The sequence below is a fragment of the Trichechus manatus genome, unplaced genomic scaffold, assembly GCF_000243295.1.
Source record: "Trichechus manatus latirostris isolate Lorelei unplaced genomic scaffold, TriManLat1.0 scaffold00027, whole genome shotgun sequence".
NCBI lineage: Eukaryota > Metazoa > Chordata > Mammalia > Sirenia > Trichechidae > Trichechus > Trichechus manatus.
This window is the reverse complement of record NW_004443963.1, coordinates 16,430,801-16,458,790: the sequence shown is the minus strand read 5'-3', so window position 1 is coordinate 16,458,790 and position 27,990 is coordinate 16,430,801. Positions and strand designations below refer to the sequence as shown.

At 52.3% G+C, this 27,990-nt stretch overlaps 1 protein-coding gene across 2 annotated transcripts; it reads right to left on the bottom strand.

Annotated features, from left to right (window-relative positions):
- Window positions 1–82: 82 nt before the first annotated feature.
- Window positions 83–20,168, bottom strand: PICK1 (protein interacting with PRKCA 1). Of its 2 annotated transcripts, none has more exons than XM_004373849.1 (13): window positions 19,837–20,168; window positions 19,595–19,692; window positions 17,753–17,864; window positions 11,778–11,906; window positions 8,999–9,065; window positions 7,688–7,777; window positions 5,431–5,484; window positions 4,879–4,941; window positions 3,388–3,521; window positions 2,963–3,055; window positions 2,099–2,149; window positions 1,355–1,499; window positions 83–929 (listed from the first exon to the last, which is right to left on the bottom strand). In XM_004373849.1, exons 2-13 carry the CDS (start codon window positions 19,633–19,635, stop codon window positions 655–657), a joined length of 1,254 nt encoding a protein of 417 aa, XP_004373906.1. In that variant the 5' UTR covers window positions 19,636–19,692; window positions 19,837–20,168; the 3' UTR covers window positions 83–654. The 2 variants fall into 2 exon arrangements, with proteins under 2 accessions (XP_004373906.1, XP_004373908.1); XM_004373851.1 differs by having other exon boundaries at window positions 19,988–20,168.
- Between the last annotated feature and the right edge of the window lie 7,822 nt (window positions 20,169–27,990).

The window sequence follows — 27,990 nt, the reverse complement described above, 5'->3', positions numbered from 1 at the left end:
AACTGCTCCCCACCCTCCTCCCTCGTGGGCGTGGAGCAGACATGGAGGGCAGGTCGATGACGAGGGGTCCGAGGCAAACAGCTGCTCCATCTGGGTTTGTGTTTATTAAATACAGGCCCAGTGCCCCAGCCCTTCCCCAGAGAAGTGACTGCACTGGGGGAACAAAATAAATAAAGGCCGCCAAGGTGTGAGTGTGGATTGGGGTAGGAACAGTCTTGGCGAGGCAAGGGTGCACAGGAGACACTGGCCCCAACCTTGGCTACCCACCTCTGTCCTCCCACTCCTGGCAGGCTCCAGGGGGCCAGTGAAGGTGACCCACGAGGACTGATCCTGGACTTTATGCCACCTCCAACCCCTCTTCCTTCTGCCCTCTCCCTCCCAAGGCAGGTCCAGAAACCAGACTCTCCATCGGGCTGGGGAGGTGGGGAAGGCAGGCTGGAGGGGCCAGTGTCCAGGTCTTGCGCCATGCCCCAGTGTTCCCTGGCAGGGCAGCAGGCTCACTGTGCTAGGACAGAGGAGCAGGGAGGCAGGCGCCCCAAGCCAGCAGGCTTTATGGCTTTATGCGCCACCCTGTGGTCTGGTGGCCCCATCCCGCTCCCCTGTTGTCCTCCTCCCACTCACCCTACCCCCCAGATCCGCACCCCATGGGGGCATTCAGGAGCCACACCAGCTTCCATCCTTGTCCAGGGGCCTGGCAGCCCCTCGCGCATCCTGGGACGGTTCCCTGGCTGCCGTGTCCTCCTCCTCATCATCCTCCTCGTCCTCCCCATCGATGAAGTCCTCCTGGGTGAGGCCGTAGGCCAGTGTGGTGTGCGCCAGGTCCACCTCGATGGGGAAGACATCGGCGTCCCGCAGCACAGCGTAGCAGTCGTTGTAGTACTTGGACATGGTGGACACGAAGCGCTGCAGCTGGAACACGATGTCCTGGACTGGGGCGGGAGAGGGGGCCAGGGCGCCATGGCTGTGGCTGCCAGTCACCCGCCAGGCCTGCCCGAGACCCCTCCCCTCACTGAACCCTGGGAGGAGGGGTGGAGGCAAGGGCTGCCCAGCCAGACACGGCGGCCAACACAGGAGAACCCAGGTCCTCAGCTCCCAGGCTAGGGGACCAAGGAGCCCTGCAATGTGAGTGGACTGTGAGCTTCATCTCAGGGAGCCCGAGGGGCAGGGACCAGGCCCTCACCCTTGACTCCCAGCTCTGCTAGGGCCCAGGACCTCAGGTTAAGTGGCTTTACCCCTCGGGGCCTGAGTTTCCCCATGTCTGAAATGGGGAGCCCACCCTACCATACCGAAGATGACGTAAGGACTGATTGAGGTAGCGGGGCCAGCCCACCTGGTGCCCAGGCCACCCACTCACCGTGCTTCTGATCCAGCAGCTCCATCTTCTCCAGCACGTCCTTGCGCATCTGGGAGAAGCGGGAGCGGGCCTCCTGGCGGCAGCGCAGGATCAGGCGGTACTCGTAGTTGCCTGTGCTCACTCGGTACAGGGGCTCCCCTAAGGCCTGGAGGGTAGGGGGAGCACATTAGTGACCCTGGGCGGGGGAGGAAGGACAGCTGTGGGCAGGGGCCAGGCAGGCCACAGAGCCACCCCACCAGCTCATACCCTACACCACACTGGACCTCTCAAAGCTACCCAGCTGCTGGTTCCCGAGAGGCCAGCAATTGTTAGAAGCACCTAGCAATACCTTTGGAAGGAAAAAAAAACCACCAAACAATTCAAACCCCTGCCACCTTAAATCAACGAACATTTGATCATAAGGTGCAGCCTGATACCAAAAATATTAAAAATAAAGAAAAAGCACCTCTGAGGAGTGAGGAAAGTCAGGGTTTTCCCTGCAAGAGCCTCCTAAGGTCTGGGGGTGGCAGGGGAGCACCCGAGGCCAGCAGGGCTGGCACCAGGGCCGGGGATGGAGGCCCCGAGTCTCCAGGGACAAGAGTCCAGCCAAGCCCCCAGGCGTCTCCCAGGCTGGCCTGACCCACCTGGGGTCCCTGGCAGTCTCAGGACATTCTGGGGGTTCTGTGAGACAGGTGGCAGGAGGGATGTGTACCCCGAGCCTTTCCTGTGCCAGGCCACACCCCCCGCACCCTGCGCGACACTCACCACGCAGCTGTATTCCTCATCGTCCATCTCTTTCACCTTCAGGCAGTAGGACTATGGACAGGCGAGGACAGGCTGTCAGAGTGGCTGCGGCCTCCTGGACGCCCACCCTGATGGCCCCACACTATCCCCCAGGCCACCCCAGGATGCTGGGCCAATCCAGAGGAGCAGCCAGGCCAGACCTCCTGGCCCTGCAGACACCCAGCTGGAACAGGCTAAGACGTGTCAAGGAGGGGTGGGTGGAGCACCTCACTCAGACTGGCCTTGCTCTGGGGACCCAGGGAGGGAGTGGCAGCAAGCGGGGGGCACTCATCTGGAAAGGTGGGCAGGGCCTAAGGCCTGAGCATTTGCCAAACTCAAGCTCCAAGAGATGCTCTGGAGAAAAGAGGCTCCATGGTTGAAGGCATTTGGGAAAACTCTGAAGATGCATGCTGCGCACAGGCCTATCAAAGGCTCTGAGAAGGCCTGCAGCAAAGGAGCCTCAGCTTGTTTAGTGGAGCATTTTTTCTCAATCCTTTGACCACGTAAACCCATCAACATTCCTTAGCACTCAAGTTTCCACCACTCACCTAGTCTAAGGCCGCTGTTCAAGGTGACGGGAAAAATCCCAAGATTCAGACAGGTCCAGAGGGTGGTGCCTGCCCACCCCGGCGCTCAGCTCCTGGAGGCTCCTCAGAGCATCAGGGCAGGGCCTACACTGCAGCCTGAGTCCCTGGGCACCTCCCAAGCCCCAGTTCCACATCCTCAGATGAGACAGAGCCTTGCCCGTCCTGCTGGCCAAGTGCCGCCAACTGAGCGGGCTAAACCCCTGGGTGAGCTCAGACCCGAAGGCCAGACCCCGTCCTCCCAGACACCCAGACCACTCACCAGGTACTCAAACTTCACGTCCAGGTACTTCTTGATGGTTAGGCGAGTGTCCGGGATGGCTTTGTTGAGGTACGTGTTCAGGTCTGTCAGCATCTGGAAGGGGGTGTGTCAATACTAAGGACCCCATGGCCGGGCTGGGCCAGGGTGACAAAGAATGACACTGATGTGTCATCCTTCCCAGGGGACTCAGACTGTCAGAGCCAAAGAGCACTACAGATAGCCTTGTCCATTTCAAGGACGAGGAGACTGAGGCCAGGCCACGGGTGAACTGCAACAGGGGTGAAGCCAGGCCAGGAGCCAGCTTGGAGCTCACACTGAGGCCCAAGGAGGCAGGTGGCCTACCCATGTCAGCCGTGGTCAGTGGGCGGCCAACTCCAACACAGGACCTTCACATGCTGGACCCACGCATGCTCGACATCACCTACCGGCTTGATGGTTTTCAGCAGCCGGATGCCAAACTTCTCAATGCTGCGGTGGGCATCGGCAAACTTCACAAAAGCCTCGCTGGCGGCTGGCTGGGGCTCCCGCACCCCGATCACGGAGAACACGTCCCCAAAGGCTGCGCGACAAGTCTGCCTTAAAGGCCATCCCTACTGGACCCCCTAATGGAGATGCTAGGGGCTTGTGGAGGAGAGGAGGGAGCAGCAGGGCTGGGGGCCTGGCAGGCTGGAGGCCAAGATCTGCATGGAGTCCATGGCCCAAGGGAGCTGGGTCAACATCCCAAGGGAGTTAGGCCTATGCCCCTAGGGAGCAGGGTCCACGCCCAGAGGGAGCTGGTTCCACGCCCTGAGGGGGAGCAGGGTCCATGCCCTGAGAGAGCAGGGTCCACACTCCAAGGGAGGTGGTGAGGGGTTGGGTCTATATCCCGTGGGAGCAGGGTCTTCAACCCATGGGTGCTAGGCCTATACCCCAAGGGAGCTGGGTCTACACCCGTGAGGGAGCTGGGGCTACACCACTGAGGGAGCTGAGTTTACAACTCATGGGAGCTGGGTCTACACCCCAAGGGAGCCGGGTCTATACCTCGAAGGAGCTGGGTCTACATTCTGAGGAAGCTAAGTCTACACCCCCAAGGGAGCTGGCCTTCACTCCCCAGTGACCAGACCATGGAGAAGGCTAGGTCAAGGTTCGAGAAGGCACCCTTGTCTGAGGCCAGAGCACAGGTCCGGGAATCTGGACATGAGCTCTAATGCCAGCTCCGCCCCTTAGGAGCTGTGTGATCATCTCCTCTGTCTGGCAAAGTGGGGTAAACAGTGTCTGTGCTGCCCAGCTAAAGGCCTTGTGGGGAGCGAGATCATGAATAGGGACATGCCTCACACACCGTCAGTGGTGGTGCACACAGATGGGATGGGCCAGACGAGCAGCTAGGCCCCAAGAAGACCATCTGGTGTAGGTGCTTCTCACTGTTCCTGTTTGTCGTTACATCCCCTGCATCTAGGAAAGCGCCCAGCCCATGGAGAGAGCCGGTGTATGCTGTGGGATGGAGGGGGCTGGGTGGATGCCTGTACCACAGAGCCACCTCCCGTGTGGTGTGCCCTCAGGGGCACTGCCCGCGCTGGTGGTGGTGTGCCCTCAGGGGCACTGCCCGCGCTACCAGCTCTGCACCTGGATGCACGCGAGGCTTGTGTGAGGCCCAGGGGCCCAGCTCAGGGCTAAGCCCACAGCACACCCCCACTGAAGGACTAGGCGTGAACAACTGGCAGGGAACAAGAGAGCAGAGGACAAGGACTCTGAGAGCTGCCACGTAAGGCAGGGGCCCAAAGCGGCCACAGTCAGCCATGCACAGGTGTGAGAAGACCCAAGAGAAGCTGGGCCACGCTCTCATTGGACAGGGCACGCTGGGCCCAGAGGGGTGGGGGTCGCCTGGGCTCACCCAGCAGGTTTGGGGTAGATGGGAGCAGAGATGGGGATGCCCTTACCCCGGTGTGTCTGTGATAGCTCAAAGAAGGCCCGTAGGAGGTTCTTGGTGTGCTCCGTCATCCCTGTAGAGAGACAGGACTGAGGGGGACCAGTAGCACTATCTCCACCCCCCACCCCTCACCTGAGGCCCTCACTGGATCTGAGTTCCCTGACTTGTCCCATGATCCCACTAGGGCCTAGGGTTGAAGGCTCAGCTGCTGCCCTGGCCCCGCCTGAGAAGGCCTAACAGAGAGGGCGCCAGGGCTGCAAAGGCCGCAGGATATCAAGGTGGCAGACTATCTCTGGGGGAGGGGAGTCCTGGGGACTCTCGCCACGTTTATATGTACTATTATTTGAATTTTTACAGGTATGTATGACTTCTATTATCAGCAAAAGGGTGTATCTTAAAGAATTTTTAATGGCCGTGGTCCTAGAACATTGTAGCCTGGCATTCCTGCCCCCCACTGCCACCATCTTTACTCCCAGCGCTCTCCAGGACCAGGATACTTCCTAGACCAGGACTCCTGCCCCTCACCCCCCAAGGCTGCCAGCTGAAGGTGTCGTCCACCCACCTTTGTACAGCTCAGCCGTCCGCTCCAGCTCCTCCAGCCTCTTGACGAGCCCATCTGTGGGGACCCAGACAGAAGTGGTCTTCTCAGTTGGACTCAGCGAGCCCCGGGGGAGAAGAGGTGGCCCAGGGGGCCAGAGGCAGGTGTGAGCAGGGAGAGGTGACCCCTTGATGAGACTGGGTCCCAGGGAGGGGGTAATGGCATCTCAGGGTCAGTGGGTTCAAAGGTATTTTGTAAACAGCCCAGCACACCCAAATGAGAGGAGAGTAGGGGATAGGCAGGGCGGCCCTCAGGGACCCCCAAGATGAGGCCTCGCCCAGCAGGCTGGGGTGAATCAAGGGGGCAGATGGCTGACGATGAATCAGGTACTTCCAAAGATCGTGAGTGAAAAAGCCCAAGACGAAACTCGTCGGGGGCTCCCTGAGACCAGCAGAAGGATGCCCCTTGCCTGGCAGTCAAGGGTCCCCCCACCTCTAACGCAAACCTGGCCAACAGCCCAGCAGGCAGTCAGAAAGAAGTAGAAAGGATACGATGGAGCAGAAATCACTAACGCAGCTACATGCAGTCACTACCACAGAAGCTACCATGTGTGACATCTCAGGAGGAGGGACAGCATGACTTGGGGAGGAGAGAGAAAAACTCAGGAAGGGCTTCCAGAAAGCCCTGGAGGGAGGCCTTGGCGATCACATCTGCGTTGCGGGTGTTTACTGAACATCTACCATGTGCCAGAGCCTGAGACAGGCCCACAGAATGGGGTAGTGGGCTAACAAGACAAGCCAGGGCCAGAACCCTCGGGCTGCCCCTGCGCTCTGTATGGGACCTCTGTCCCGATGAAGATGAAGTGTCACCCACCTTCCCACAGGAGCAGCTGGAGGGCATATCAGTGGCTTCCTTGCCAGATGACTCGTCTTAGTCCTCAACAGCAGCCTTTGGGGCAGGGACCAACAGCTACCCACCCCCCTCCCCCATTCACAGAGAAAACCCAGGGGCAGAGAATAAAGCCACCTGCCTGGGGCTGCACAGCCAGGGACTGTCAATGCGAGTGCCCTCTGCCACACAGTCCCCCATGCTGACCTCGCTGGGGATTTCTGAGCGAGGGAGGAGGGGAGAGAGGAGGCTGAGTCTGGGTCTTGGCTCTGGGCAGGGGAGGTAGCTGGGTGACAGGGCTCTGGGGGAGGAAGGCTCAGACTCTGGAGGAAGAAAGGGGGCACCTGGGGTGTCTTCAGGAGGCTTCAGCCACTCTAGATGGCCTCAGGCCCTGGCTTGCCCGCGCCCTGGCGCCCGGCCAGCCGGCAGGGCCAGAGCCACGTAAGCACTTGTACTGTTGTTTTTAGCTGGGTCATGGGACATCATGACAGCTTCAATTTTAGAAACCCTATTTAAGGCTGGGGAAATTGCAAGGTTTGGGGGAAAAACACAACAACCAGTTCTAATTTCATCTCCACACATGTTAACTACAGTACCAGGGATTTATAGGCCCTGAGAGGCTGGAAATAGCAGCCACCACTTTTGTACCATTTGGAACACGCTCAGGCCCCACCCCCACATCCCCAGCCAATAAAGCGCTGTGTGTGTGCCCAGCTGAGCCGCCACTTCATATAGATATTTATATCGATGCCCCCAACACACAGCAAGAGCACTATTTATAAACTCAGGCTGTGATGGTGGGAGTAGGACCATGTTTTACTGGCCACCCAGGGTGAAACGTATGTGTGCGCACGCACATGTGTGTGCATGCGTGCACACGTGCATGTGTGAGTATGTGGCTCTTCCCCTGCTGCGGAGCGGGCAGCCACCTAGGGAGCTCTGGGCAGAGCTGCTGGGATGAGGGCAGTAGCGCCACCTCCTGGAGAAAGACAGGATCGTGGCAGGCGGCCCAGAAGAGTGTGGGTGCTGGGGTGAGGGGTCGGACGGGCACACAGAGGAGGTGGGGCTGCGGCCTGGGGAGGTGAGAGCAGCTGGGGACAGTGGGGAAGGCACGGTCTCGCAGGCTGGCCCCGGCTCTGCCTTCCCCAGCTCGGGACTAGAAGGAGGCCCTCCCACTCTGCATCTCAGTTTTCCTCATCTGTGACCTGGGCCTATTAATTTCCAGGGGGCACAGCTGACAGATGTGGACACTCCCTGGGGGCACTAAGAGATGGTGACTACTGGCCCCACAGGCAGAGGCCAGGGCCAAGCCAGGGGAGCCACTTGGGCTTGGTGGACAGCCACGGTGCTCAAGTGGCGAGGGCCCAGGCTGGGTGGGAAGGGGGGTACTCACCATTGCACAGGATGGCCCGGCTCAAGCCCAGGGCATCTGCGGTCCCCGAACTCATGTTCTCCACCAGCCGGTGCTTTACCTTCTTCAACACTGGGGCCAGGAGAGAAGGAGCCACGGGGTCAACTCTGCAGCTGGGCCCCCAGCCCATCCTGGCCCCAGCGCATCACGACGCACTGGGAGCAACCACCAGGGGCAGAAGAGGCTAAGCTGGGGCTTGGTACTCAGGTGAGCCATGAAGCAAGGGGGTACCCCAATAGGGGGGTACTGGGCCCCCTGCCCCTTTCACTATCTACCTTACAAAGGTGGGTGAGGGCGAAAGGAGGTAAATATGTAAAGGGCTTCGCCAGGCCTGGGACGCAGTCAGCTCCTGGCTATCACAGAGTCCCGGAGTGGTGTGGGCTCAGCATGGCCGACAGCTCCCAGGGAGTCTCTTCCCCTTCGCTCTCCACGTCCTAACCTGGGGCATCCGAGTATGAAGGGAGCAGGGGGGAAAGGTCAATCCCTGGCTAGTCAAAGTAATGGGCACAGTGACAAGTGACTCGGACCCAGACTCAGCTTTGGCACAGGACCAGCTGAGCCTCTGGAAGGGTGCAGGACAGACTCACTGTGCCCTTACAAACCGGGAAGGAGCTCTGACTCTAGGGCATAGGAAAGGCCACTGGGCTCCAGAGGCAAGAGAGCGGGGGGCCCGTCTCACCTGGGGGCACAGGGCCCTCTTGGGGTCTCAGGCCTTATTTGTAAGGTCAAGTGGCTGGGTCAGAGGCCCTTGAAGGTACTGCCCAGCTCGCGTCTTAAAGTTTCTACACAACCCAGGCCCAGCGCCCCCAGCAGGAGGCACCTTGCCCCTGTCCCACACAGAGGGAGTGCTGGGGACAGATGGCTGGCCTGTGACCCTCTGCCCAGGTCTTAGTTCCCTCCTAGGAGCAGCCGGGCAGAAGAGGCCAAGGAGGGGTGCTGGTGGGTCAGAGGTACTAGGCCGAGGTCAGGTCGTCCTCCCTTTCTAAAGGGCAAGGACCCGGGCCTGGAGAGGCCGAGGGACTAGCTGACAAACGACAACCTTAGAAAGCAAGTTTCCAGAGAAGACGACCCGGGGTGGGCATGGTGAAACACAGGCCATAAGACATGAAGGGCAGGTCCCTGGAAGGCGTTGCAGGGAGAGCACCCCGGTCCTCCTGGCTCTTTCAGATCTGCTTGGTCTGACAAAGTCAGAGAACTTGGCCCCGTAACTATCAACGCCGATGTCACAAGACAGCAGAACAGAGGCTGGGCTCTCCTCTGGGCTGGGGCCGGTGGGGTATGGGCCCAGCTTACCAATGTCCAGGGACATGCCCTGCTTGGGGTCCGCCTGCAGCTTGTTGTAGTGGATGGTCACCTCCCCCTGTAAGAGCAGGACAGGCAGGGTTGTGGCAGAATCTCCTGGACCCCAAGCCCCACAACGGTGAGGCCTGTTGGCCGCGGAATCCATTGGTTGTGCCAGAATCCTGGGCTCTGATAAGAGGCCAGAGCAACGATGAATTCAGCCCCGGCAGGTGGAGGGCTGTGACAGGGCCGTGTGTGTAAGCCATCTGCTCCCAGGTCCCTCCCTTCTCCACTGTACATGCCAGGCGCTGGGGAATCCACGGGAACAAGGGTGGACGTGGTCCCAGCCGTCACAGAGCACTTGGTCTAGCGGTCTCTGATGTCTTGTGCTCCAGCCAGACCGGGCGCCCCTGCCCTCCCCACACCATGCTACAAGCTTTTGCTGTGCCATTTCCCGCTAGAACAGCCTTTCCCCTGCTCTAAATCATCCCCATCCTTCAGGACTCTCTCCATTCATTCAACAGACATTTCTGAGGACCTTCTCTGTGTCTGGAAACCCTGGGGGTGTAGTGGTTAAGCGCTACGGCTGCTAACCAAAAGGTTGGCAGTTCAAATCCACCAGGTGCTCCTTAGAAACTCTATGGGGCAGCTCTACTCTGAGCTATAGGATCGCTATAAGTCTGAATTGACTCAACGGCTATGGGTTTTTTGTTTGTTTGTTTGTTTTCTCTATGCCTGGTGCTAGGGTGCCAGGGAGAAGGGGCAGGGGCAGCTCCAGCTCCCATGGGCCCAAGCCCGGCAGGGGAGGTCAAGTACTGTTGCAGAGACCGTTCAGAAGAGGGCTCTGAGGGGAGTGTCGCCTGTTCTGAGAGGCCTTCCCTGGCCACATCAGGCCACCGTGGTCACTCTCTCCCCAGCAATCCTAGGCCCTTGAACTTGGGACTGAATCCATTCAACTATAAAACAGGACTTAAATAAGTGAGCCCTGAAAGGAAACCAAAATGACCTGACACAGGCTCTGTCCTGGAGAAGCTCTGAGCAGGAGGCGGGATGCCAAACGCAACCCCAGACTACAACACAGAGTGTGCTGGGGGCGCACCCCGGAGAGCAGTGAGGGGTAAAGGAGAGCACTGCAGTGGGAATCCAGCCCGGGCTGTGAATCACCTCCTCCCTCAGGTTGCCAATCCACGGGGACAGTGAGCCCTGCCGGAGCTGGGGACTCCCTTTGTCAACAGTGTCACAGCTGTGGACAAACACAAGGAGCTCTGGTCCTCACGAGCAACATGGTGCCACGATTTAAGGAGGGACAGTGCGAGACAGGCCTGGAAGGATGGTGAGGGGGCCGGTGAGCAGAGATGGGGGGATGGTGAGGAAGGGGGCCACAGAACCAGGGCTTCTGGTTCAAACCCCTGCTGAGAATTTCTACTTCTAACAAGATGCTAATACTGCTGGTTAGGGACCAATTCTGAGAACCACTAGTAGAGCAGACGTCTCAAAATTTGTCATACATAAGAATCACCTGGGGATCTTGTTAAAATGTAGATTCTGATTCAGTATACCTGGGTGGAAATGCAAACTCTCAACAGGAGTTCAAACTGGAGCGAATCAATTCAAAGCCCTGCACAGAGTCCAATTCTGTACCCGAGTGAAACACCGTTCCCGTTTCCCATGATTAGCTCCTCTGCCCAAAAGGTAACACCTGATGGTAACACCCAGGCAATGCAGAGTGGCGCCTGGATCTAAGCAAGCCTCCTCAGGTCCTTTTGCACAATGATGCTCTGTGACTGGCCCAGCCCCTCCCCCATGACCCTCTGGCTCCAGGGGCTGAGGTAGCCCCTAAAGGAGGGAGGAGTGAAAGTAGTGGGGATGACTCAGAAGCAGGATGGGAGAAGAAAAAGGGAGAAGAGGAAGAGGAGGCTGACCCTGGGTCAAGGCAAGACAGAGGGACTGTGATGGGAGGGTTGGTACGGGGTCTTCAAGACATGAAGGATGGATATGCGGTGGGTGGCTGGTGGGTGAGAGTGGGGTGGATGGATGGGGCAAGGGAGCTAAAACATTCGGCCAAGCTCCATTTACAGGCAGCAATGCCCGGCTTGATTCTAAGACTTTTAAATCGTCCTGTGGCTTTGGGCCTCCTTCATGCTGGTCCTTTCACTGTACTGGTTTCCTAGGAACTAGGAGCTGCAAGATCTCTAGGAAAGGGCAAGAGGGCTGCATGCCTGTTTCCAGGAATGGATGCAGGGGCGCTGCCTGCCAGTCAGGAAGGTTCTCTAGGGAGAGAGGCCCTGGCCTAGAGCAGCTGGGGTGGGGCAAGCAGGGAAGCAGGTGGCCTGTGACTGTGGTCTGCAGAAGAGAAGGCCAGCAGCCTCACTGGGAGCTGCCCCGGAGCCCAGAGAGGTCCCTGGCCTGAAAGTTCCTAAGGGGAGGGAAAAGGGGGGTCCTCTTTCCCTCTCACCCCCTTCTAGGCTCAGCATTTATTGGGTGCCCACTGACCCAGGTGCGTTCACCTTGGATGACTACCTTCAGCTCCAGCCCTGACTGGGACATGCTGGCTGGCCCTGAGGCGAGGCTCAAGTCTGTCAGTCCCCTGGGAGCCTGAGGAGGACAGGGAACTGGCGGTCTTGTTGCCCACTCTCTTGCCAGGGCCCAGCACGAGCCCTGGAGCACAATCACATATATTGACTGGATGAGGGATAAACTGAGGGAGGCTAGGGTGTGGCCTGGACCCTGATGCACCAAGGAGGGGAGCGGTGAGAGGGCTGGGCCCCCTTCCAGGCCTGTGGGGCCTTACCTTCACCTCCTGAATCATCTTCGCCACCTCCACCTTAGTTTTTCCTTTGATGGACCTGCCATTGACACCAGTGATCTCATCTCCAGCTGCCACCGTGCCATCCAAGGCTGCCGGGGTGTTGTCAAACACCTGGGGATGCGTCATGAAGATGGGGGTAGGGAGAAAGGAGAATTGAGAGGAAACCGGTGCGGGGAGGCACATCATTCCCCCCACCCCAGCCGGTACCTGGCTCTGCCCTGAGCTCTCTCCTCCGGTCTCTAAGTGATGTTCAAGAAGGGTAAGGGGTCAAGAGCTGCTAAACAGACATCCTTAAGGGGAGGGGAAGGAGGCAGAACCTAAATGCAAACTGATGAGACCTGCCTGTTCTAATATCAAATACACCAAACCCTGCACACCCATGTGACCGTTCGCTCCACCAAAGTCATTTCTTTGATAGATTTTTCCAACCAAGCTGACTTGGAGCTTCAAAGAACCTCTGGTCAATTCCTGCACCTCACCTTAGGCCCCAAAGAGTTAAGCCCAGGGCTGCCCTGAGCAAGGGCCCCACATGTGTGCCAGCCCTTCTCCCCAGGGGACCCCTTCAGTGGGTTGGCAATCATTGGCTGTGAGGCTAGGCGTGTCTGACAAGGGTCAGCTATGTGAGTCGTGCTTATAATAAGGGAAGAGTAGAACGGACACCTCTGAATTATGGTGTTGGCAGAGAATACTGAATATACCGTGGACTGCCAGAAGAACGAACAAATCTGTCTTAGAAGAAGTACAGCCCGAATGCTCCTTAGAAGCAAGGACTTTGTCTCGCGTACTTTCGACATGTTATCAGGAGGGATCAGGACATCATGCTTGGTTAGGTAGAGGTTCAGCAAAAAAGAGGAAGACCCTTGACAAGATGGACCGACACAGTGGTTGAAACAATGGGCTGAAGTATAATGCTTGTGAGGATGCTGCAGGACCGGGCAGTGTACTGTTTTGTTGCACAGAGGGTTGCGATGAGTTGGGACTGACTCAATGGCACCTCACAACAACAACAAAAGGCTACGCAAGTGTTTGCAGAAATGGGCACAGGATATAAACATTGTATCCAGAAAAAAAGACACTGGGAGAGAGACCACAATTACTCACAGTGGTTACCTGGCATTGTCTTCCTTCTATCTTATCTTTAGTTCCTAAATTTTCCAGCAGAAGTATGTAGAAAGAACAGTTTATAATAAAGGAGAAATGTAATAAATAAGATAAATATTTCTTTCGGTTACAGTCCAAAAACACGCTGAAAAAAACAATAAAGGTTTTTAAAAAAAAAAAAAAAAAGAGCAGTAGAGGAGACTACCACAAACGAGGGATGTCTAAATGATTTTGGAAGACGGGGAGTGGTAACAGAAGAGTCAGCAGAATGCAGGAAGCAGGACTCCAAGGGCCTGCAGAAGGAGCTCAACGAGAAAGAGCCAATCTTTGCTGGAAGTTGCCAGAAGGTCAGGAAGTGGACCTCTGGAAACAGCCACAGGTGGATGGGGAGCAAGGTGTAGAAAGCAGACGGATGCACTCAACTCTAAGCTCCCCCCACCACCGCAAGCCTGGCACCTCCACTACCCCTTCTGGTTGTGGGGAGGAGAGAGGAGGAAATTTATTCTCTAGCGAAGCTCCCAACTCCGGGGACCAGGGACAGAGGGGGCAGAGGTGAGCCACTGGACAGAAACCATTAGGGATTAGAGGATGTTTACACACTGAAGAGTGAGTATCAAAGCTCCCCAAAGTCTAGCAGCCCCCAGAACGCCGGCACCAGGCTTACTACCTTCCTGAGGAGACTGAGGCGCCTGCTCTGCACAGCACCACACAAAAGGCCTCTAGACTCAGACACCTGGAGAGTCCCCAACACAGCTTGTCTGCTGGCTGACCACCCCCACAGGGAAAGCCACCAGTTAACAAGACCTACCTACACACAGAACTTCAAAACCTATTTAGGGTCTCACTCTTAAATATCGAGACAGACAAGGATTACCGGGCATTTGAGGAAAGCTTCCCACACAAGAAAGACACCCAACCACATCAACAAAAAAAGGACTGCAGGAAACAAAACCTCACAATTAACATTTTCAAAGTGATTAGAGAAATAAGAACAGGATGATGTTATAAGATCAATCAGGAAATAAGAAAGCTCTTACAAATGCAAAATATAAATTAATTCCAAAGAAGCTATGCAAACCAAGTAAAGTGAAAAAGAGCCAGATGATGGGGGCGGGGATCAATCCAGGAAGCCTAACAAAGAACCAAAAGGAGTGTCACAAAGACAGAAAAGAAAACATGGAGGGCAAGGAATCATCAAAAAGAAACTTTCACAGAAGAAAGACATGACACCTGTCACTGAATGTGCCCTGTGAAGACCCAGCACCATAAACAAATAAGGGCCCGTGCCAAGAGTCATCATCACGACTCTTCAGAATACCAGTGATAAAAAGAAGTTCCTAAAAGGCCTGAGTGGAGCCCTGGTGGCGCGGTGGTCAGCAAAAGGTCAGCAGCTTGAATCCACCAGCTGTTCCCTGGAAACCCTATAGGGCAGTTCTACTCTGTCCTATAGGTTCGCTATGAGTCAGAATTCACTCGATGGCAATGGGTTTCGTGTTTTGTTTACCTGGAGGCCTTGGCAGCAAGACAGTCTAACAGTGTGATTTATGACAGGGGCCACGCAGTATCTACTCTACCTCCAGAGGGGCTGGAGACTAAATATCAGCCACGTGGTATCAGTTCTACCTGCAGAGGTTTTGGAGACCAAAGGTAGCAGCTCTACCTCCAGAGGACCTGGAGACTAAACAATAGTTGTGCAGGCAGTCAACCATGGAGCCCCAATAAAACTATGGACACCAAGGCTTGGGTGAGCTCCCCTGGTTGGTAATACTCCATGAGCACTGTCACACATTGTTGCTGGGAGGAGTTAACACTGTCCATGACTCCATGGGGAGACGATAACCGGAAGCTCCATGTTTGGAATGTTCCTGGACTCTGTCCCATGCTTCTCTTCCCTTAGCTGATCTTAATCAGTATCCTTTCCCTGTAATAAACTTTAACCATGAGTACGAAAGCTTTCAGAGTTCTGTGAGTCCTTTTAGCAAATTAAGAAATCTGAGGGTGGTTCTGGGGACCCCAAACATGCAATTGGTGTTAAAAGTGAGGGCGGTCTTGTAGACTATGCCCCCTCTAACACTGCCTCTAATAATTTAAGTGAAAATTATTTTCAAACTTGATTTTCATTTTAGAATTTGACCAGCTGAAGTGTTAATCAAAGGGAATATGGAAATAACAATAACAACAAAAAAGACAGAATAATGGTATTTTCAGAGATACAAGGTCTCAAAGAATTTACTTCTCATGTGCCCTTTCTCAGAAAGCTACAGGAGCACGTGCTCCACCAAGATGAGGAAGTAAACCAAGAAAGGGGATTCCAGAGATGGGGAAATCCAACAGAGGAGAGAGATAAAGGGAATTCTCAGAAAGGACAGCTGTGCAGGAAGGGGGAGAGCTCAAGAAGGAAAGACCACAGGGTGAAAGAGACTAGCAGACGATGGGAAATGTTTGACTACAGAAAATTTTTGAAAGTACAAGGAGAATGCAAAAAAAAAAAAAAGAAAGAAAGAAAGAAATTTTTTTAAAAGAGAGAAAAAAAGTTGAATTAAGAAAAAAAAGCAATATCATAGAAGGTCATTAAGCTCAGCAGAGTCCAGTCTGTAAAAGAGTCAGTATGTTAACATTCCACTAGAATGAGAGCTCCAGAAGGGCAAGATCTTTGTTTTCTTCACTGCCCTATCCCTAGTACCTACAACAGAGCCTGGCCCAATGTAGGCACTCAGAAAACATTTTCTGAACAAAATATCTTCACATTAATATTGATTTAGCCAAAAAATGACAATATAACTATGTTGGGAAGACAGGATGAGAAGAAGCAGAGTGGTTTTAGAAGAGAGCTAATGTTTCATCCAGTGGACTAAGAAAAGGCAACAGATAACGTTCACAACTGATAGATCTAAATGTAATAGAAGCGTCTTACTGAGAAAAATGGAAGCCCCCACTGGAACAAACAGCCAAATGGGGGGAAAGTGGTGTTGCTGCTGGGACTGGGGGACATGAGGAGGGACAAGCAGTGGATGGCTATCATTTCACATAAGCCTTTTAGTATTCTTGACTTGTTAAAGCAACTCAAATAGTACCTTGATAAAAAATAAAATCTAGTATTTAAAAAATCAATTCTATTCCTTTATAATCATAGTTCACACTGAAAGGTAGGGAGGAGAGGTGCCAGAAGAGGCTGAGGAGGCTCATGGCAACGAGGCCAGGCCTCCTAACACATTCTGGGTCACAGGAGGTCAAATCGTTCTTGAAGTCAGAACCCTAAGCAGAGGCAAGACCAGATTCTGGAAATCCGTCTTCAAAGCCTAGAAGTGACTCCTTAATCCCTTTCCAAGATCCACACAGAGACCACGGTTTTCCCACCTACTACCAATGGCTACCTAGCTAAGAGGGTTAGCACAGGGTAAAATCAAGGTCACATGTACAGGTCCCACCACCTAATGTTTGAGGTGGCAGGCTTCCTTCCAAAGCTACAGAAAGACTGCTGACTCTGACCAGCCACATGGTCAAGGACAGCTCCTGGCAGGCCTGTCCCCATTCCTGAATCACAGCTGACAAAAGCATCATCAGGGTAGCTTCTTTACAAGGGGCCACGAAGTTGTTCCTTACCACTGGAGAGCATCTGGGAAAATGAACAACGACCATCAAAATAACAGTGGCTACTATCAACGTCCATGGAAGCAGCAGTCAGGAAATCAAACGACATACTATATTGGGCAAATCTGCTGTGAAAGACCTCTTTAAAGTGTTAAAAAGCAAAGACGTCACTTTAAAGACTAAGGTGCGCCTGACCCAAGCCATGGTGTTTTCAATCACCTCAAATGCATGTGAAAGCTGGACAATGAGTAAGAAAGACTGAAGAAAAACTGATGCCTTTGAATTATGGTGCTGGTGAATAATATTGAACATACCATGGACTGCCAGAAAAACTAACAAGTCTGTCTTGGAAGAAATACAGCCAGAGTGCTCCTTGGAAGTGAGGATGGCGAGATTTCATCTCATGCACTTTGGACATGTTACCAGAAAGGACCAGTCCCTGGAGAAGGACATCATGCTTGGTAAAGGGTCAGCGAGAAAGAGGAAGACCCTCAATGAGATGGACTGACAGAGCGGCTGCAACAACGGGCTCAAGCATAACGATTGTGTGGATGGTGCAGGACCGGGCAGGGTTTCGTTCTGCTGTACACAGGGTGACTGAGTTGGAATCACCTCGACGGCACCTAACAACTGTCTAGTGAGTGCTTACTAAGTGCCAGGCATTGTGCTCCATCATTTTATTTAATCTCGTAAGAACCCAAAGTTACATACACGTATTTTACATCCCCATCTTTCAGGTGAGGAAACTGAGGCCCAGAGAGGTTAAGCAGCTTGCTAGTAAAGGGGAGCTTACATTTAAACTCAGGCCATTCTTACTTCAAAATCTGTCCACTACAAGACCGAAGGTTTCACTGACTCATTCAAGACATTTTTATTGCACATCCAGTACATGCCAGGCACTGTATTAGGTGCTGACCACAGCGAACAAGCAAACAAGCACCCTGTCTTCATAGTGCAAAGAGTGTGGTAGAATAGCTAGGTCTAGAACAAGTGGCAAACAAACCCATGATTACAGACAGTGATAAGGGCTGGGAAAAAAAAGGACAGATTGAAATGATAGAGAAAAACAAGGGCAAACCTACTGAGAGGGCAGGCCTGTCTGAGAAGGGCATTTTTCATTTATTCACTTATTCAAGTCTGGTGCCTCAAGACTGAGAAGAAGCCAGCTACGCATGCAGAGTGCAGAAATCAACCTACCTTCATCATGCCCAAGCAAGAAGGTACCCTTTCTAGGACCTCGCCCCCACCTCCAAAGAGCCCAATACCTGGACGATATACAGGCAGGGGCAGTACTGGGCCCCTCCTCCAATGCTGATCCCAATGAGGTTCTGAGCATCCTTCTGCAGGGTCACCTTCCCAGGCACAGTAGGGATTCCACTAGAAAGAGAAGAATGAGGCTGAATCTCCTGACGGAAGGACGACTAGAAAACACAGGGCAGGGGGTGGGCCTTCCGAAACCTCCGAGAGGCTCCAACTGCTACCTAACCTTTGCTCTTCCTCACGTGACCAGAAAGACAGCATTTTGTTCTGGAAAGTGCACAGCTTTTACAGTCATGCCAGTGTGAGATGAAATCATAGCTCTACCACTTATCAGCTATGTGATATGGGTAAGTCACCATCTCTGCATCTCAGTTGCCTCATCCATAAAATAAGACCACCTTATTACCAGAGTTACTGTGAAGAAGTGCATGGAAGACACTTAACACCAATCCAGCACAGAGTAGGCACTCCATAAAAGTAGTTCCCCTTCCCTTTTCTTCATTGTCTCTGAGATTTTACTCAGCCTCTGTCCTTGTCACCTTCCGAGGTACATATGGAACATTATGGCCATCTCCTCTGGGAAGCCCTCCCCTGTTCAACTACCCACTTCCCATCTACTCAATTACTCTACATCTCAGTTTTCACTATAAATTAGCACTTACTTATGTTTCATGGTAAACAGTCTCATTTATTCACTTATTCATTCAAAAAACATTTGCCAGCCCCCTATGATGTCAAGCACCTTACTAAGTGCCGAGTACTAGGGAGGTCTGGGAGGTGCAGACCCCACTGGGTGACACTGTCAGAGGGAGTGACACCAAAACGACAGTCTATAAAATTTTTGTGCAGTGTTTCAGCAGAAATGTATTACTTTTTATGAAAATATCCCTGTAGTTATAACAAAAACATTTTTTCCTGAGCCCAGTTTACATGTATCTAGATACCTATAAGGCTAAAACTCCATGCTAATTCACTTTTCGAACTGTCTAATGCCCCCAGTCAGAGCTATCATTATTACCCAGTTATAATAACGCTTATAATCACGTGGTTTTGTCTGCATGCGCTACAAGCACACGCTGTTGTTTTTGTTGCTACCGGTGTTTTTACAGTCGCTGATTCTGTCAAATTTTTTGATGTTTTAGCTACAATAGTGTGGTAATTAGCATTTGTGAACCTATATCAATAACTTTTTTGACAACAAAGTAGTAATTAAGTGAAAAGTAGTGATATACAGAAATTACGATTTATGATTAAAATCAGTACAAAAAAACATTTCTAAGGATTCTGTATGGTCTGGTACGAGAGGAGGTCCATGGAGGGGTGACATCATGAGTTACCATGCTGGGTGACACCAACCCTAATGATACCACTGGTACTGAGGACACAGAAAGGCACTGATTGGGCCCAGTCCTTGCTCTCATGGAGTACACATTCTAATGCAGAGACAAACCTAAATTTTAAAACTCTGTCCCACTAATTGTCCAAATCAGGGAGGAAGGTATGGTTATGACATTCCTATTCATCCTTCAAAACTCAGCTCAACTGTCACCTCCTCTGTGAAGCCTTCCCTGAACACCCCAGCAGAAGCACTGCTCCATCCACTCTGCTCTCCTTGTAGCCAGTTCACTCTCCATTAGGGCACTTACAGTCCTGAGCTGTAACTGTCTGCTAATGTGTCCACAACACCCTACAGATGGTGAGCTCCTGGAAGGGCAGGGTGTGTTTCTGTTCCACCACAAGTTCTGACCCACCGCAGAGGAGCAAGGGTTTGTGGAACTGAGAAGTCCAGGGATCTGAGGGACCTGGCGCTCCTGCACTCCCGGGACTTGAGGGAACAAAATACTCACAGTTTATCCTCTTCGATGTCATAATCCAAGTCTGCAAACATGGTTCCGAAAGTTGGGATGGGCTGGCTAACTGCACACCTCGGTAGGGGAACGGGAAACTGCATCCGGGAGAGAAAGGAGGGTAGAGTTCAGGGAACCGAAGTGCCTGCATGCCAACTCTAGCCCTGAAGATCCGGGAGAGCCGGGACCTCCCCCTCCCCTCAGGACGGAGGGTCCCGGCTGTGGGTGGCGGTGCTTCTTACTAGGTACAGAGAAGCACTCCAAGCCAGGATGAAGGGCTCAAATCCCAAAGGCCGCCCAACGGGTCTCCAGGGCCTTGGGGACTGCCTCTGTCGCTCACCGGAAGCGTCGGTCCCACACTCGGGACCGGGCCAGGCTGGCACCTGAACCTACCTGCCGTTCCACCTGTCGGCCGCCGCGACTGTCGCGTCACTTCCGGTGAGACGCGGAAGTCCCGTCTTCCCTCTTTCTGGGGTACTTGCCCCAGTCTCTGCAGGCAGTCCTTTCGTATCTGGTTTCAGGGGCTCCCAGAACCAGGAAAGAGAACAGGTATGGAGGGGGGCTCGCTGTTGGTTTGAAGAAGCGGAAACAGAGGAAAGGTCTGGACGGGGTGACTGCGCTTAGTCCCGCCCCTCGCCCTTTCGCCGCCGCCATCTTGGTAAGGGCAGGGTTCCTCCCAGCTCCGTCAGCGGAACGCAGGGGACCGTGCTGGCCGGACGGTTGCCGTGGCAACGAAAGCATCCCTGTGCCGGGGACCTCTGGCAAAGTTCAGTGGACTGCAAACCCCGAGACACTCCGTTTTACACTTTCAGCACGTGGGCCTAGACCAAGCCTGGTGACTCCTTTACTCGAGTGATAGTGCCAGCTGGAAGGGCGCTTCGAGACCTCAGCTCAACTTCACTTTCGCAGCTGGAAACTAAATTCCAGAGAGGGGAAGTGATTTTGTCCATTGCCACCCAAAATTGATATAAGATCCAGATCTTGAGCCCGAGACACCAGCTGCCCAGTCCAGTGCCCTTTAACAAGGACACGCTATACTGAGAGCCAAGAGACGTGCGTTCAGTGGGTTTGCTACTAAGGACAGATCAGACAAGTTACCTTCCCTTTACATGCCTCAGTTTCCCCATATACAAACTAGGACACGGAAGTAGATACTTTCTATTATCTGCTCCAGTTCTAGACTATGGTATTTGATGAAAGATTCCTCGCACCCCCATCTCCTTCCTTAGTGCTAAGGAGCAGCCCTCTGGGGGCCCAGTGAGGGTCACAGCCCCCATTTACCTGGGGCTCAGGAAACACCATCAGTGCCTCCCATCTGAGGAGTCCGAATCGCATCTCCCTGCCAACCCCTGCTGCCACCGCTATTGTGTAAAGCAGGTTCCCTGGAGGAGGTTGGCTCTCCCGGCCCTGGCATCCACCTCATCCAAGCAGCGTGGGGCCAGGCCTGCCCAGCTTCCTTCCCTAGCTGTGGAGGAAGGGGAGATGTAGGAGGATGATTATCCACATACCCCAGGCCTGGTGGAAGCCCCGACCTCCCCCCTTCTTGGGGAGTTAATATGGTTCTCAGCAGATGTGTACCTCTCTGCAGTTCAGATCCCTTTCACAGGATTTTAAGTTTAAAGTTCACTGCGACCCTGGAAGGGGAGAACAAGTATGCTCAGCCACAGTTTTCGGGTAAGGAAACTGAGGCTCAGAGAAGCAGCTTCCCCTCTTGGCCCAAGTGGTCAGTGGCAGGACTGGGGCTGGAACCCTGGACTCCCTCCACAGGGCTGGAATCACTGAGCCCTGTGTTTAGACCAGAATTTCTGTTTTCAAAAAAGCAGCATCTTCCATTGTGAACTGTGGCTCTCCCACCCCAGGGCAGCCCGAGCTTAAGCCTGGGCTCTGCCGTTTTGTAGCTGGGGGATCTTGGGCAAGTTGCCCTTTGCCTCTGAGCTTCGGGTGTCTATAGAGTGAGGATAATGGTCCCTCCCAAGATGATGTTTATAAAGATGACAATAAAAAGGAGAAATGGAGGTGAAAGAGTTTTGTAAGTGATTCGCCTGGCACAGATGTCTGAGGTTATTACTGTCATTCCTCATTATCATTATTTTGCCGAACCACTTCAGAAGGCAAAGCTGATGGCAGTTAGAGGGCCTCAGGGTGCTCAGGCCCCTGCATCAGACACTCCTGGGAAGTGTCTTTAATGCAGATTCCTGGGCTCCATCTCAGACCTATTGGAGCAGTCTCTGGAGAGGGGATCTTGGAGGCTGCTTTTTCACAAAGCTCTAAAGGCGACTTCAACGCCCCCTGAAGGTTGAAGACCGCTGTGTCAGGGGCTCAGAAGGTACAGCACTTGTGCAGACTCAGGGTGGGCCTGTTTGGGCACACCAAGGATCCTTCCCCAGGGGCCTCACTGTCCAGGAGGGAGCCCAGAGTGTTGTGCAGGCCCAGAGGTGGGCTCCTGTCCAGGCCAAAGGCTAGAGAAGGCTTCCTAGAGGAAGTGACATCTCAGCTAGTGGTATACGGGTCAAGAAGAGGGGAAGGGAGACACAGGCAGGGGGCACAGCTGGTGCAAAGGCTTCCCGTGGCAGGCGGGGTGGGGGGGACAAGGCACAGTCCCTGTCTTCAGGGGATCACAGTCTGCAGAGCTGACAGGCATGGTTGAAGACCATCACAAACGGCTGGTGGGAACACAGAGTAAACCACCACCTCGGCCAGAGTCGCCGGTCAGAAGGGGTCAGAAGGGGCCTCAGAGAGGACTGTTTGAGCACCTTCCTCAGGATGGGTAGGATTCTGGGGGTCAAAGTTGGGGTGAGCACATTTCAGAAGGCTGTGGCTGGTCCTCAAACCTTCAATCTCCAAGCTTGATTTTCCTTCTCCCCTGCTGCTGCTCTGGAGTCTGTCCAAGGCAGGCAGGTGACATCACAGAAAGCTGTGCGACCCTGGGCAAGTCCTAGCCCCTCTCTGGGCCTAGGTCCTCTTGGAGAATTCAGCTTCCAGTCTCAGAGTCAATCCTGAAAACGCTTTCCCAGCCTCGTATTCCCGGGGAAGTGCTGCCACCCAGTGGCCATTGGGAGAAGCATCTCCTAGAATCCCAAAACAGCAAGGAAACTCCCTTCCTTTCCACTCCTGTCATTATCACATCCCCTCCCAGTTTGGGGCTGGCTGAGAAGACCATGAGTCTTTGCAGGCGGTGGGTGAGGCTGGTCATGTGCATGCCATACTGTGACTGACCTGCCTGCCCTCAGCCGCTGCTGTCACCCCAGCACAAGGCCTGAAATGCTCACTATATGAATCACTGTCTGGCATCAAAGGCCACTGTAAAGGTCAAGAGACCAAGGGTGGGATGATGGAATTTGGTTCAATTCATCATCAGCAGAGTGGTTTAGAGCATGGGCTTTAAAGTCAAGAGATAGTAATGAGATTCTATAGAAGAATCCAGATCAAAAGGGGGAAAATTCAGAACACGATTTCAAATTCTTATGGAATCCAGACTTTCTGGAGTTGTGGAGGCTGGCTGAATTCCTGAAACTATTGCCCTGAGATAATCTTTAAACCTTAAACCAAAAATATCCCCTGAAGTCTTCTTAAAGCCAAACAATACTTCAGCTTAACTAGTAAAGAATGTCTGCCTTGAGCATTATGCTCTTTTAAGATCTATCTATATGGGATCAAACTGACAACAGCAACTCAAAAGATTAGATAAGAAACCTAGAAGTCAGTGATTTTATGCTAATGAGGGAGGAACAACTCAGAAAAGAAAGGTGAGAATGGTTGCACAAGTCAAAGAATATAATCAGTGTCACTGAATTGTACGTGTAGAAACTGTTGAATTGCTGTATGTTTTGCTGGGTATATTCTCAACAACAGTAAAATAAATAAAATTTTAAAAAGAATTGGTAACAATGACAATAATAGCAGTTAGCACTTATTGAGCACTTACTATGTGTCAGGCACTGTGCTAAGCAGTTTCCATTCATTATCTCACGTAGATCTCACAACAGCCCTTAATGGTGGGTACTGTTCATTCACTTATTCATTCAATAAATATTTATTGAGCCCCTGCATATCTGGGCCACGAGGACACAGCATGGAACAAGACAGGCAATTCTATCCTTACAGAGCTCTTGAAGGGAGGAGGCAAGCGATAAACTGGGAAACAAAGAAACGGGCAAATTTCAGCCGGTAACAAGAGTTATGAATATGTAAAGTGGGGGCGAGAAGGTGATGGAAGTAGGGGGTCTTTAGATGTGGTCATCAGAGAGGGTTTCTGTGAGGTGACCAGAGACCTCTATGAGGATACTAGCTTACAAAGACCCAGGGCAGTGTGTTCCTTCAGAGGTATGAGCTGATACCTTCATACCTTCAAGGAAAGCCCAGGGTGGCTGGAGTGCACAGAGGAGGGGGAGGGGGATGCCAGAAGAGGTCAGCAGGGGCCAAATCACACGTTATTGTTACCCCTACTTCACAGATGAGGAAACTGAGGCTCTGAAAGGTTCGAGACATCTCCCAGCTAATTCATGGTAGGACCAGAGTTTGAACCAATGTGTCTGACCTGGAGCCCACTCTGGGACCCCGTGCCTTCTGGTCTGTGGTCATGAACAAGTGAGCCAGCCTCCTCATCTGCACAAGCAAGCTAACTCCCTCACTTCAGAGTGTTGGGTGAGAGCCCAGTGGGAAAGCTTATGACTGTAGACTCGTGAGGAGCTGGTGGGGGTGCTGGACAGCATTGGCTCAGGTGGCAGCTGGACCCACCAGCTGTGTGACCTCGGGAACGTCACTTGACCTCTCTGAGCCTTGGTCTCCATGTCAAACAGGTATCCAAAAAGCCTGAGTGCTTGTTTTAAAATGTAACCCAGGTCATGACACTCCCCTGCTTAAAGCCTTCCACCATCTTCCCATCATATGCAGAATAAAACTCAGGCCCTTACCATGACCTGAAGTCCTCTGAGATCTCGGCCTAGTTACTCCTTTAGCCCATTCATTTTCTGTTTCAGGGCCTCTTACTGGTCCTAGAACATGCAGGAACATTCCCACCTCAGGGCCTTTACTCTTGCAGTTCCCTCTGCCTGGAACACTCTTCCCCAGCTATGCTCACTCTCTCACTTCACCCAAGTCTCTACTCCAATATCACCTCCTTGGAGAAGCCCTCCCTGAGCCCCTGACTAAAGTGTGGCCCTTGACTAGTGCCTCTGTAACACCCTGTGTATTTCCCTCCTGGCCCCCAGCATAGTTTGCGGTTGAGCGGTTGTTTGCTTGTTAACCAGCTTCTTGTCTTTCTCTCCCCACCAGGCTGCAGGTTCCCCGAGAGCAGGAACCTTGTCTGTTGGGGTTACACCCCTGTCCCCAACACCTAGCACAGTGCCTGGTGTGTAGTAACACTCAATGCATAATTGTTGAATGAATTCATGACCGTGCCATTGACAGCAGGTGGCCAGAGAGTAGGCAGTGGCCAGAGATAGTGGAGCCCTCAAAGGCCAGAATAAGGACCTGGGGCTCTCAACTGTCTGGCACAGGGGAACCGGGGGGAGGCTCTTGGGTAGGGGAGGGACAGAATGGTCAGATCTGTGTGTTGGTTGGAGCTCACAGGCTAGTATGGGGCAGACCAGAGAGGCCTGTTGGTGAAGGTGGAGGGCCCTAGTGGGCCATGCGTCTGTGGGGCCAGGTCCCCTTAAGGACAAGAAAGCATCTCCCACCAGCCTGGCAGTGAGCGGATGGAGGCCGGGAAGAGGGCTTAGCGTTGCTCAGAGGCATTTGCATCCTTCCAGATGCTGAGGCCAAGCTTTGATAGAGTGGAGGACCACACTGCCCTTAGCGTACAGAGTGGCTCTCTCCTCCTCTCTTCCCCACGCCTCCTCCAGTCCCTGCCTCTAGCCAGAGGTGGGTGTGGGCTTCTGTGGAGGCCGAGTCCCCCCAACAGCCCCCAAAGCAGCTCTATTCCTGGCTCTGCTTAGCATGTAATGGGCTGACCCTCTGACCTTACCTCCTCCCCCCACCTCCAGCGCTCTGCCACCAGGATTAGGTCAGTGATGGAAGCCTAGGGAGCCTAGGGGGTGGGCTCCTGCTTGGGGAGGAGAGGGACAGTGCCTGATTGTTCCCAGCCCCTGGCAGCACAGCGTGGAGCGACTGGCTCCTCTCTCTCTCTCCTTCCTCCTCTCCTCTCTCTCTCTTTTTTTCCCTCTCTCTCCTCTCCCTTTTCTCCTCTTCTCCATCTCCTTTTCCTTCTCCTTCTTCTCTTGTTCTCTCTCGCTCTTTCTCTCTGTCAGGGGTTCTCCAACTCAACTGCGAAGTTACCACTCACTCCCCCTCCAGAGATTTTGAGCCAGCAAGTCCAGCACAGGACCCATGGTTCAGACAAGGGGCCAGGGGGTTGGGGGCTCGGGGAGATCACTTTGGAAAGAGCCAATGATCAGAACTAGAAAACCTTGGGCATCTGAGCCTTGGTGACCTCAAGCATCAAATGGGGTCTTGGGATGCTGGGAGCAAGGCCAGCCCACAGGAAGGTTATGAGGATGACATATGAAGACAGATGTGAATGTGTCTTGTCCCTCCTTTCCCCTGTGATCTGCCATGCCCCCTCCCATCAATATTCACATGTTCATGGATCTCTGTTCTGTCCCATGGTCGTGGTGTCAATCTGTGCACCAGTAAATACCACACTGATCTAGTTCCTATAGCTTTACAAAAATGCCTTACACCAAGCTTCACAATTATCACTCATGGCCGCTGTGTTTCAGCCATAGTCCTGTCCAATCCCCCCAGCCCTGCTACAGCTCTCATTATTCTAAATAATATCAATAAATTTGGGGTGTCTTCTTTAATGTCTTTGAATAATGTTTTTGTTTAGGCTTTTATTTCAAAATTATTATAGGTTCACAGGAAGTTGCAAAAATAGTACAGAAAGGTCCAGTGTACCCTTCACCCTGCTTCCCCCAGTGGTAACATCTTATATAACTAAAGCTCTTTATCAAAACCAGGAAATTAACAGTGGTACAATCCACAGGTTTATTTAGATTTCACCAGCTTTACACGCACTCATTTGTGCTTGTGTGTGTAGTTCTACATAATTTTATCGCATGTATAGATTCATGTATCACCAGCAAGGTGCAGAACTGTTCCATCACCACAAAGATCCCTCATGCTACTTGTTTCTAGTCACACCTATCTCGCTCTCCACTCCCCAACCCCTAGCAACCACTAATCTGTTCTCCATCTCTATAATTTTGTTGGTTTGAGAGTATATATAAATGGAATCACAGATTATATAGCCTTTCATGGTAGGTTTTTGTTCATTTAGTGTAATTCCCTTGAGATCCATCCAAATTGTTATGTGTATCAATAGTCCATTCCTTTTTATTGCTGAGTAGTATTCCGAGGCATGAATATACTAGTTTGTTTAACCATTCATCCACTGAAGAGCATTTGAGTTATTTACAGTTTTTGGCTATTACAAATAAAGCTGTCGTGAACAACTGTGTACATGTTTTTGTGTGGATATAAGTTTTCATTTCTTGGGGATGAATGCCCAGGAACGTAACTGTTGGATCATACAGTGTTAAGTTTTTTTTTTAATTGCCAAACTATTTTCCAGGGTGTCTGTACCTCAGTCACGTTTTACACTTTTCTCTGTAAATATTTTATTAGATTTAATTTTTGCTATCATTGTAAACGGAGAATTTTTTAAAATTAGATTTTGTTTGCTGCTGATGTTTATAAACGCAATTACTTTTTTATTGAGATATAATTCACATACCATAAAATCCATCATTTCAAAGTGTACAGTTCAGTGAGTTTTAGTATATTCACAAGGTTGTGCAACCATCACTATTATCTAATTTCAGAACATTTCATCACCCCCAAAAGATACCTGTACTAATTAGCAGTCAGTTCCCATTTTCCCCTCCCCTAGCCCCTGGCAGAAACCCTGGTGGTGTAGTGGTTATGAACTGCAGCTGCTAACCAAAAGGTTGCCATTTCATGTGACCGCTAATCTACTGTCTATCTCTTTGGATTCACCTATTTTGGACACTTCATATAAATGGACTTCTATAATACGTGGCTTTTTGTGTCTGGCTTTTTTCACTTAACGTCATATTTCAGGATTCATCTGTTGTACCTGCTGTTACTTTCTTATATTTGTTTGATGTAGGAATATCCTATATCTTAGCTAAATTCCTTTGGTAGTTCTAATGATTTGCCTGTAGAGTCTTTTGTGGTTTCTAGGTAGAAAATCCTATCATCTGTAACTACCACCAGTTTTGCTTCTTCCTTTCCAATCCGTACACCTTGTTTTGTTTCGTTCCTCTCCTACTTTCCTGGTGAGGATCTCAGGTACAGTGTTGAATGGAATCACGAAGGAGACTCAAATTCACTTTGTCCCTGATTTTTTTTCCTATAATTTATTTTATTTTGTT